Raw genomic sequence first — 12,493 nt, forward strand, 5'->3', positions numbered from 1 at the left:
GTCTTTCCAGTTGTTTTCTTAAACAGTTCTTACTCTTTTAAACAAATGACAAGAGCTTACTAGCTATTTTTTAGCTACATAATACTGAAAAATACAAGTCAGCGAGCTAATATTTCTTTCAGAGCAATTCTGATATGCAAGTATATGGACCATAAACAGGTTGACATGCAGGAAATTTTCATGGAAAAATGTGATTTTTAGGTATATTAATGTCAAGTCATCAGAGTTTATACTTTCCAGAGCAGATTCTGCTGATACACGATCACAAGAAATTTCTGACACTATGACTATAAACAGAGTTGTTAGCTGCTACGGTGCAAGCACAAAGCATTTAGAACTATCAGGACTGTCAGAATCCTTTGGCAATATACTCTGACTTTTCCAGCTAGCTCCCAGTAGTTTACCACCTTTCTTTCCTTTCTCTTTTTTTTTTTTTTTTTTTTAAAAGCCCTTGATTTCTTGCCACACAATCACAAGTGAACTTTCAAATTTTGCTCCATGATGTCGACAAGGATAAGAACAGCAAGCACACTTCCTTCCTCCCTGCTCTCGAAACACTTATTTCCAAAGCTCTAACCCAATATCTAAAAAGTCTTGGAGATTATTTTTCTCCCAGTCCCTTAAATGAATGGCATGCTCAAAAAAACCCACCACCTGCCTGTAGGCATTTTTGCATAGTGTACAAACTTGTACACTTCTTCTGCTTTTATGGTACACATTTTCCTCTAGTTATCCCAGTTACCTTCACATGAAAAGTCCACAAACACAACATACTGCAGCCACTAAAAAGTGATTTGTTTCACATCACTATGTAGAGTATATTAATAAAAAAAGCAAAAGGAACACCACCCAACCCTCCAGAACACATTTAGAAATGTTTATATTCAAACCCAGTTCTTCATTCATTTAAAAACGTAAACAGTATTAAGTATTACAGCATAACCTACGCTGTAATTTCAGCTGAAAGACACTCTTGGAACAATTAAGACAACTCTCCTGTTATGACGCATGGGCACATGACCAGAGAAAAACTGCTTCAATAAATACTGGATGCTAATAAGCATTTGAGGGAGGAATAAAGGGACACAGGAAAGCTCTGCTGGAGGATGAATGGGAATTGACCTGAGGCAGCTCCAAAGCCAACACGAATCCTAACCAGGAATAAGGATATGCACTTTTACTCAGCTGAATCAGCCCACCTCTTTATAGTTATCCACCCAGAAGCCTTTTGATCTCGGTTCCCACATTTACTTTCAGTGCTTTGCAACACATCACAACTCACCCTGAAGCAGAGGATCTCTGCTTTTGAACAGAAAGGAAGGCATTGTGATTAATGGCTTCATATGTCAACATTAAGCAAGGTATTAAAAAAAGATCAGGTAAGCAAGGTATTACAAACGTATCAGCTAGCAGTAAATAGGAGGTAGATGTGATGCCCCATCAGAAATTAGAAATCACAGTTACATAGCATTTGCTTCAAATAAAATTAGTTTACACTCACGTGCATAAGAACATTTCATGCTTCCATTTAAATTTTTAGATCATATTTATTTCACTGGTACAAAAGCAGTCTTGGATTTTCCTAACAGTTATGCAAATCTAACCCGTGATCCAAAACACAAGTTGCGTGTTGCTTTGTTTTTACTGCCAGTAACATACAATTATGCAGCTGTAGATTTGTGTATGAGTTAGCGGCTTCCATAGCCTTATCAGTGCTCTGCACTCGTATCAGGAATAGAGCAAAGACATACTACTGTCTCTAACACAAATATTATTTGGAGCACTGAGAAGGTGGGTCGTTGTTACTGAGCCAGTTTTCCTAATCACAACCAAGTAACAGATAACCCAGAGTTAACGAATGGTGAAGAACAAAGACTTGCCTAATACAAAGGATGATTCTTCATTATCTAGGAAAGCACAAGATTTTTCCTACTGTTCTCTAAGCTTTCCCTGTGCTTTAATGAAGAATGCCATTTAAGAATATGAATTATTGCACAGGAAAAAAAAAACTGAAAAAAAAGCTGCAAGGAAGTGCAAGATACAAGGAAAAGCTATGAGCTAAGATGGCATCATAGAGTATCTTTAGAAACATCTATAGCAACTCTATACCAACAGCTGCTCATTTTCCAACCTCAGTTAGATGACAACTGCCCCAAAGCTGATGGTAGGCCCTCACGCAAGCAAGCAGTCTCACCCTGTTCCAGTGCTTCTAAATTAGGTGGAAGGGAAACTCAAGAGCAAACACCCTAATTCAGCAACAACTTATTATCCTCTACTCATACAAAAATCTGCTCATGCGTCAAGCCAAGATACAACAGGAGATCAGGGAATAAATGTAAAGTTCTCTTCCTGCCTAAGAAGCAGCTGCTGTGTTTTAATGCTATGATTATTTTTCTTGTAAAATGATACATCACCGATACTTTTCTTACAATTGACACATTATGTATGTTTGCATGAAATGCATCTCTGGTACTTTAATTATTTTCTTCTTCCTAGAACTTCAGAACTATTAATTTAAGAGAATCTTAGATCAAAATTTCAGGTTAGGGAAAAACGTTTATGGTTGAGTAATGAAAAAAGTATTTTAGAAACAGAAACCAAAAAGTTTAGTTACACAACTACAATGGTCTATGCCAACATCAATGGCACAGAATATGCTTCATAAAATTACTAAGCTTACTAAACTTCATTACACAATTATCATTTAATGACTGCTAGCCAATCTTTAAAGTCAAACAAAAAATCCTTTTATTATCATAGTCATATAAAATTATCCCTGCTTTGTTAACACATTTTCTGTAGGCTTTCTGCTTATTTGTCTAGAAATAGATTCTAGCAGAGTCATATTAAAGAAAAACCCAAGAAGAATCTTCTAGAGGATTAATTTCCAAACTGGCAATACCATGTCGTATACAGTAACAACCATTGTACAAAATTCTTTTATACCACAGCTTCAAAGGCTTCCTGAACTCGTGCAAGTACCGTATTTACAGGTGTGCAGATGGGAAGAGAACCTAAATCAGACAGTAGGGACTGTTAAAGAGTGGGAGTCACCTTTATTACTGCCAGTCTCTGGACTTTGGTGCTTACATTACGCCCTAAAAGCATCTGTGTGAAACTGAATATTGTAAGCTGAAGTCACTTTCTAAACACAAGCTCTTAAATCATCCTTTTGAGTACAGATGGTTGGTTTAGTCTCTTTTAATTGTCATCTTGAACGTGCTTCAAAGAAAATGCTAGTTTACAAAAGGTGGACACCATCATACTCATTGTTTTCGATTAAAGAAGCTATGACTGAGCTCCTACATGCTAACTTAAAGATGGACATATAATTTGACCACACCTCCTTGCCAGTCCTCTGAAGGGTATCGGGTGAAGGGACGGACAGACATCTGTGAAACCCAAGAGAATTTAATTGTAATGCAAGTCACAAGATTATCCTAGTTGGAATCACTTCCAGTAGCAAAATTCCATGCACTTCACTACCTTTAATAGTGAATATCTTTCTGGCTGCAGACTCAAATATGTAAGTAGCTGTTCAGTGATTCTTTTGATTGCTCTGTTGACCTTGGGCTACTTTTCAAATCTGTCTTTAAAGAACTACTCAAAAGAGAAAATATGATCTTCATCGATAAGATAAACAACCCAAAGGCAAGTGTGAAGGATTTCCTTACTTATAAGGCTAAAGCAGATTACAAAAAATGAAGTACTGTAATAAAAGGAATCTTAAAGCAGATTTAAAAAAAAAATATAATTTGGTCATCTGATTGAAAATAGCAGTCTTACCCCCTAACCCCAAACTCCTTCTGAGTACTTTCACATACAACAACTGTTTCCAAAAATGAAGCCACCTATTCCAGGTGAAGTCTGATACAAGACTTAACAATTCATATGAATTAACAGCATTGTGTCTGGATGACAGAACCTTTAGGTTTATATTTCAGTAGTTACATAACCTTTCAGCTGCCACCATTCAATTCCCATTTCCCCTGAACTAAGTATCTTATAGCATTCTTGAATACTCCTGTAATCTCACCATCAGAAAGAATTACACAGCATTGGACAAGGCTGCAAAACACTTCTCTATTCAATCTCTTTCATGAAAAAAGATGCTCTCTAAGAGCTCTGTTGTACAAAACAAGTAGACATTTTAGTATTTGGTGAGCACAGCAAGCCTGTTGTAGTTTAAAGAATATCAGCTTCTATCGATGATACAGATAACTTTCTAAAAATAGGGAAAGCTGAGGTTTCCATTAACCTCCCAAAAAGATACAAGAACGGAACATCAGTGTGTGTTCTCTTGTACACACACTGCCTTACAAGCTAAGAACAGTATCAGCTTGTATTTGGCAAACTGAAGGGACCTATAACCTTTGTTAATAATGTCAAAGAACTCAAAAAAATGAGAGAAGATGCATGCAACAACAACAAGATGTTCTTCAGAATGGTTACTACTGATTTAGTGACATCATGCACCTCTACCGTCTATTACAGAAAAGTCATGAAAAAAAATTCCACACCAAATCCTGTACAACAGTTTATTTAAAACACCCACAATATGCATCAGCTTTATCCTCTTACTGAGCAAAGGATTAAATGCCACACATTTCTAATCTGAGACCTACTTCATTTGATATTCTTATGAAGGAAAAAAATGGTTAAAAGGTCACAACGGTTTGTTAAGGATATCCACAAAGCATCTGGAATATAACTATTTTTAAAAAGACATTTTCATGCAATTATTTTAGTATTCCAGAAATGATATTTTTGACCAAAGTACACAGAAGTTCTACATACCTCAAAGCCAAGTCTATCTTTCTCTTTCCAAAAACAGAAATGCGTAACCTTCTTATCCCAAAATTCATCTGGCTTTACTACACAAACAAGCGACACCTCAGCTGGAACAACATTCTGTAAAATAAATAAAGTAAAACACTCAAGATTAAACCTTCATTTACCACAAAACAGAATTCCACTAACACATCATCATCTATTCAAGAACTTAAAATTTCCAGACAGAAATTAAACTAAGTCTGCTGCATCTACCTCACGTTGGTTCCATGCTGCTTTGTAGCCAACTGCACTAGATTTCATTGCAAAATCGTGACAGAACTGAAAACACTAACCTCTTTACTCCCAGTCTCAGGTCTAACCATTAGTCCATGCCACATCAGTATAGAAAAACATGAATTATTGGCTAAACTTAATTATTTATGGCATTTTATTAAAAAAAAAGTGTGAAGGACAACAAAGCTTTCTACCAGTGTCATTTGCTACGTAGAATGAAACAGTAATCATAAAGTTAGGAAATAATTTTATACTTTGTTATTAAATCACGTATCAAGATTATAACCTATAATTCTTTAGCACATATTGCTTAGAATAGAATGAAAGAGTTTAACATTAACATTTCAGCAGATTAATTCATGAAAGTACTACCAGGAAAACATTCCTCAGCCTAACAGTAATTTAATCTACCAAGTTGATTTTAGTTACATCGAATGTTGCTCAAGAGAGTAATCAAGAGTATGTTTCAAGTCATCATCTACAGCAACAAACAACTGTTAGATAATCACAGTACTGACATAAAGGTGCCACAATCCATGGGATTTGTCTTCAAACACTTCATTTTATTTATAAAAAATATGACTCTGAAGAAGTTATCAATACATCCAATTCAAATTATAGCACTGAAAAAAGGTAATTCATCCTTGCACCATTTTAATGGGTATGCAAAACCTATTTTAACACAGAAGTGTCTCTGATGACCAACCAGCACCTTTGACAACTACGCATGCCCAAGAAGAAAGAAATCTGAAGTGGTCTGCACAAGTGATTAGTTCACATAGGAAAATCTTCCTTATTGTTTCCTTCTCTAATTAAAGATACAGATGTTCAACTTGTTTCCGCACGCTTCACCCTGCAGGAAGCGTGCTGACATGAAGCCAGTAGAATCCCAGCATGGGCAAACAGCCACCTTCCCCAATAGCTGAAGTTCCCACTAAATGTCACAACTGCACACAGCTGAAGCGAAAGCTCGGTCAAGATCATAATTAGAATGCAGTGGATCCAATTACTATAACTATTCATAGGAATGCCATCTTAGTCAAGTGAAAGACATCTTGAAACAAACTTAAAAACCCAGGAGCAACAATAAGCCAGCAGGACAATAAAATGAAATTACTCTTATTTGACACACTTTCTGAGGCTTCATCTAAGTCTGAGAGGAAAACTGCTGCAAAGAAAAGAGAAATTGTCTGTGCCATAAGAAAGGCAGAAGTCCAAGTTCTCTAATCTGTTCAGAGCGGTGTATCTTGCATTTTCTGTGCCCCCTAAGACCAGAAAATAACCTATACTATTTAGCAGAAATATGACTTTATTGTAATCCCATGGTTCTGAAAAGTAAAATAATAAATTGTTATGAATTTCTTTACTTGGGAATTGTTACTTTTTTTTCTTCTCTTACTTTGTACAGCATCCAGAGTATAATCTGTGATTGGGACTATTACACACAAAAATCAACTATAGTAAATTCCAATGGAAACCAAGTAGTACAGCATATTGCATCAGAACCTGCTCAGCTGCACTATTAGTGTGAACTGTTACCCTTCAGACATTCCAACTCCTCACAGCTGATGATGCCAGGAGCATATCTCTATTTCCTTTAACTAAAAGTGTTTTCGAAAAAGGTCTGCAAACATGCGTTCTCAGCATGTAGTGAATTTGTCCCTCACTTGCGTAAGGTGTATCACTGGCTTTTCCGATTGTTTCTTCCTACACAGAACTCTGTCACAGAACCTCATTTTGTGATTTTAAAATGCCATTAAGTTGTCTATTTCTCAATAAAGAAATTACTACCTCTACAATAACACAGCTATTAGGTTCACATCTATAAAACTAATCAGTTAACCATGGACAAATAAAAATTTATTTACCTGTAGCATTAACACAACCGTCTTTACCACATTCCATTGAGATTTTCTGCCATCCACTATCACAGTAAATCCTCTAGCTTTACACTTCTCACTAAAAGAAGAAAAACACTTAGGAAAAAAATAAAATTCATGAACAAGCGTCTTATCACAATGATTTTGGATTTCTCTACTGAAAAATACAACTACATTAAGGTTTTTTACTTCTGAAAATACTGTCTTATAAGCCTTAAGTTTACTCATTTAGAAATAACTTCCCATTTTAATGCTCAAGCATACAACAGATATTCTAAATTACAATTTTTCAGTAGCACTGAAGTGTATTTCATAATACAAGTATTTGAACATCAGCAACTCTGAAGAGGTTTCATAACCATAAACTCCACAAAATCCTCAGAAAGAAGAGATCAATTAATAGTTTCATAAGGAAGACAAGGGGATGACAGTTTTCACAAGGTTATTGTAAACTGGCACAGATTTGAGCACACAGCTACATATCACTTGATGCATGTCCATGTCCAACCAGGAAACCATCTAAACGTGCTTAGAGTTCTTTTCCTGAACAAATGGACTAGAAATTGCAGTGCACAAGAAGCATCTACAAGAACAGAGGCTCTGCATATGGATCTACAAGAAAGAGTACTTTAGTCTGACATCATCTCTTTTTCTTCTAATAAGGTTGAGTATGTGTATACTACAGAAAAAACCTGTTGAAAACAGTTGGCTGCAAAGCCAAAAATTCAAAAAGCACTTCCACTCAAGTACCAGATGGGAGAAAATAGCGAAAACTTTTCTCACTCTGCATTTCCACAAAGACCTCTCCAGCTCATTTCTAACTGAAACTGGCAAGAAGGCGCTCACAACAACAGCTGTGCGCTGTTCAATGGTGACAGCAACCTCTGGATATCACCAATAGCTGGGAAGTGTTACCTTCTCAAAACCAGCACAGCAGCATCCAGAAGATGACAAAGAATTGAGCCCATGATTTTAGCATTAGTTACCACACTAAGTATCATGTCTCAGGTTGAAATTTCTGTGTTCAGCAAAGTTTTAACTAAAAAACATGACATATATGTGGTAGAAAAGCATTAACTTATTGTCAGCACCCAAATCTGCAATTACAACACAAAGCTATTTCTGTGATCTTCTTAGCTTACAAAAACCAAAGCAACTCACATGCAACAGTAAGTTTTACATTTCACACCAATTAATGTAACTGTTATTTATTGCATGTGTAAGCTGAGATTCATCAGTATGGGTGGGAGAAAAATTTATCTTGGAATTTTAAAAAAAAAAGGGGGGGGGGGGGGGGAAGGCACCTTACCAATATAAATATCTATTTAGCAAAAAAATAATCAAAATCTGGCTGCCAATCCATACACACTTTTGGTTTTAAGGAACCTCTAAGATTGCACACATTATTCTTCTGGAAGCACTCTGAACATTTGGGCTTCACGTATGCAAAAAGGCATACTACCACTGCTTTCAAGAACAGGATGATTAGTGTTAACTATAGCATCTTGAGACACGGCTTCCTCAGGCTCATTGGTATCTAGCAATATCAGCATCTGCTCTTCTCCTCTACTAAACCTATTAAAAAACCCAAAACACCCTAACAAACATCCAAATTCAAAAGTGAGCTACCACTTGTGAAAAGTTCAGCCAACACAAACATAAATGTTTCTATGAAAGTTAAAATAAAATACACACTTGGTGATTTGAGCAACAATACAGAGAATACAATGAAGGAAGCAAACTTCAGTACGCACAGACAATAGCATAATATTTCCACTTCTATTTTTCTAGGATTCCAAAGTAGCCTCTTCATAATCCAATAATTTTAAATAGCATGAAAGAAAGGTGTAACAGTAGAAAGGACGAGGACTAAGTTGCCTGAAGTTTTAGGAAAGCTTTACACACTCCCACACACACAGCCCCCAAAGACATTTACCCAAGACACTATGAACAGTTATGCCTCTCAAATTCTGGACACAGCTATCCATCAACACTAGAATACATACTTCAGAACAGTTACAGTTACAACATACGTCATGCACAACTGAATTAAAAGTTAAACATCTTAGGTAACCTTACACATAGAACCTGGGGGGAGGGGAAAAGTAACATTAATGTTTCTTGGACAACTATCTGGATTTGGGACAACATCCCTCCCCACACCCCTCCTTTTTTCAAACACTGTTCAGCAGCAAGTCTTTCCAGAACAAAAAGGGCAAGTGCTTAGGCCAAAACCTTTGCATTTCCCACTAAAAAAAAACCCCTGCAAACAAAAATGACCATAATTTTTCCATACTGCCACCATAAAAAGAGCGGTCATTTTTTTCCATGACTGACAAAGAGAACATTAGACATGGGAACACTAAATTTTGCCTTCAAACAGATTTCCCAGTTTGTACAAACAGTACTTTGGTTGAATTTTCAGTCAGTTATTTTTACACTAATATACGTAAAAACATACATCAGGATAAGACTGCAGAATAAATGCTAGAACAAGGATGCCTGCATTTGTTCCACAAATACAGCCAAGTCCTTAAGTCAATGTCCTGGTTTCAGCTGGGATGGAGTTAATTATCTTCTTAGGAGCTAGTACAGTGCTGTGTTCTGGTTTTGATGTGAGGCTTTTCAGTTTCTCAGGCCTTGCTAGCAAAAAGGCTGGAGGGGCACAAGGAATTGGGAGGGGACACAGGCAGGTCAGCTGGCCCGAACTAGCTAAAGAGGTATTCCATACCATGGGACATCATGCCTAGTATATACACCTGGGGGGTTGGCAGAGGCAGGCAGATCGTTGCTTGGGGACTGGCTGGGCATCGGGCATCGGTGGGTGGTGAGCACTTGCACTGTGCACCACTTGTTCCTTTCTTCCTTTCCCTCTGGATATTATTCTTTCCCTTCCCCTTTTCATTATAACTGTTACTGTCATCATTATTATTGTTCTTTCATTTCTATTCTGTTTCAAATATTAAATTGTTCTTATCTTAACCCTTGAGTTTTACATTCCCTTCCAACTCTCCTCCCTGCCCCTCAGGGTGAGGAGGTGTGTGAGCAAGCAGCTGCATGGTACCTAATTACCAGCTGGGGTTAAACCACATGACAGTCAATGAGATGACTTGCATAGGTGACCATTTGGTATTTTCATCACTTTACAGAAGACAAAACGCTGTTTGAAAAACCCTAAAACTTCCATGACTAAAATGTTATGCAATATACTCATATACCTATTGATGCTTTACTTGTAAGCAACCTGAAATTATTCTTTCCTTCTCTCCCCAATCAGAATTTTTTTTTAACAGTCTTGACTACAAAAACAAAACCAGATCATTTAATTGTATTTTTAAAGCATTTTTAGACTGAGTAAGCAAAGCACACTAAACAGCCTTTAGTTGTGCCATTGTTCCCGTTTCCAGAGAAGGAATGTAAAGATACAAAAGCAAGCATTTATCTGAGAGACTTCTCTCCTTTTTAAATCGATAGCATAAGAGAACAAAGCAAAGCTATGATAAAAGATTGATCTCTGGATCTTAATAAAACAAAATGCAGTTAACTAAGCTAGGACCAAGAACTGTAACTATAAACTTGCAGGGTTACATGTGCAGAACTCAACCAGCAACGGTTTTACAGCAAGGTCTGGATGACAAGACACTCAAGCTGTCATTCAGCACATTTAAACAGTATCTTAACTTTAAACATTTGAGTTGCTCACTAACTTCAGTAAGACTCCATATATTTTTAGACTCGGTGCACACTCAAGCCCAACAAGCTATAAAGATTAGGCACATAGCAAAGAAAGAGGAGGAAGCTTTTTTTACATTGGGCAATGCTACCTTTGCAAGCTTAGGAATTTCATTAGAATGGCTCGTTAATTTACATAGTAATTTAATTGTATTATCACTAAAAAGAAATTACCAAAGATATCCCAAGAAAAGAGGAAATAAAAACACCCAAAGCCAGATATACAGAATAAAAGGATATGCACAGGCCTCAGCAGATATCCCTTAGCTTATTGGGACCTATGTTTCTAAGTCAGTCAGTATCACATTTTAAACAAACATTTATGTAAAATTTGTTTGGTATTGAAAGACAAATAACAAAAAAATAAAGAAATCCCTTCCACCACTGGAAAAGAAGGCAGCCCCAAACAGAATCACCTTGGGATACTCAGAAGGTAGTCTAGTGTGACACTCAGCTCATCCATACTCGTCTGTTCAAGGCATAATGGAATTGTCAGAATGAGGCCACTTCTTCTGTCCTTCCCTCCTATTTCAGGGGAAAAAGTCATTAGAAAAATGTGATGGCTTTAAGGTACAAGAAATACTTTGTAGGTATGTGGTCTCAAAATACATCATGAAAGTAACCTTCAAAGTTTCTGTGAAAATCACAACTGACATTTTACCTCTCAGTTGCGAGGATTCACTCGCCACACCAATATTTAAGGCATGCAGAGCACAGACCACATCTGTAGCTGTCAGACTTTTACCTAGTACTTTCAACATAAACACCACAAATCAAGATTTCCAGAAGCATTACTTTTGTGTATCTAGATTACATTGTTAAAAGATATCTCATAGACCTTCCACACTACCAGCCTGTCAGCAACCTGGTTAGCTTTCAAGGTGAGCATGTTCCCAGCAGCTCCAATTAGAATGCAACACCTAGAAACACTGACTGCACAAAGGAGGATCTTGTAGCACACAGGCTGCCTGTGGCACTTACTTTAAGTTGGTAGTTCATTCATCAAACACTGAAGATTTCCAGACCTACTTAGAAACACATACCAGTCACCGCACAATTAAGATAAATATTTCCAACCAGTTGCTTTAATCTTCCCATGCATTTTCAAACCCTGCTGCTAAAAGTTATACAAACAGTATCAGCAACAAAAATATTGAAAGAGCTGGTCTCACATTTATATGTCCATTAGGAGATTCAGTACAAGTGTTACATGTAGCATATCAGTATCACTTAAGTAGATTGTTCTACAACTATCATTTGGGTTGTTTTTCACTACACAGACTCTCAAGAAGTCTCTGGAAAGGTACAGTTAAAAAAAATGGATCTTTAAAGAAAGCAGAAGAAAGAACATTTCAAAAACATCGACTTTTCAATGACACAGGTATGAGCCAGTAACCAAAATGGATTTGGACTGGCTTCTTACTCATTGCTTAAATTGGAACTGAAGCCAAATATCCCATGAAAAATAAATACTGACACAGCTCCCTGAAAGGGTCCATCAGCAAGTGCTGCGGAGTGAAAGAAATGAGGAGTGCAGCTGACTCTTCTACAATCATCACATCTCTAAGTACAGGGGCTGGCGATCTTTTGAAGGCAGAAGGCCTTGACACCAGAACACTTGCCCCTAAAAGAGCTGTTAACTCAGAGCATTAACTACAAGGGGGCAAAGGTGGCTGCAATGCATCTTTCCACTTAATTTGGAGCAACTTATTAGTTCATGTATCCACCATTTTGAGCAAGCCACCTTACCTCTTTTTTTTTCTCTCTGCTCTTGAATCTTTTAAAAAGAGATCTTAATTTCAAAACCGTATCAA

At 36.9% G+C, this 12,493-nt stretch overlaps 1 protein-coding gene across 4 annotated transcripts in view; it reads right to left on the reverse strand.

Moving 5' to 3' along the window:
• The window catches only part of SESTD1 (SEC14 and spectrin domain containing 1), a 55,902-nt gene that overhangs the window by 26,511 nt on the left and 16,898 nt on the right, over positions 1–12,493 (reverse strand). For all 4 annotated transcript variants that reach the window (XM_037397614.1, XM_037397613.1, XM_037397611.1 and 1 more), the window contains 3 exons: positions 11,096–11,204; positions 6,936–7,026; positions 4,798–4,911 (listed from right to left, as the gene is read on the reverse strand). In XM_037397614.1, coding sequence (XP_037253511.1) covers positions 4,798–4,911; positions 6,936–7,026; positions 11,096–11,204 — 314 coding nt within the window. The remainder of the gene's footprint in view (positions 1–4,797; positions 4,912–6,935; positions 7,027–11,095; positions 11,205–12,493) is intronic.

This window comes from Falco rusticolus, chromosome 8 (assembly GCF_015220075.1).
Source record: "Falco rusticolus isolate bFalRus1 chromosome 8, bFalRus1.pri, whole genome shotgun sequence".
Classification (NCBI taxonomy): domain Eukaryota; kingdom Metazoa; phylum Chordata; class Aves; order Falconiformes; family Falconidae; genus Falco; species Falco rusticolus.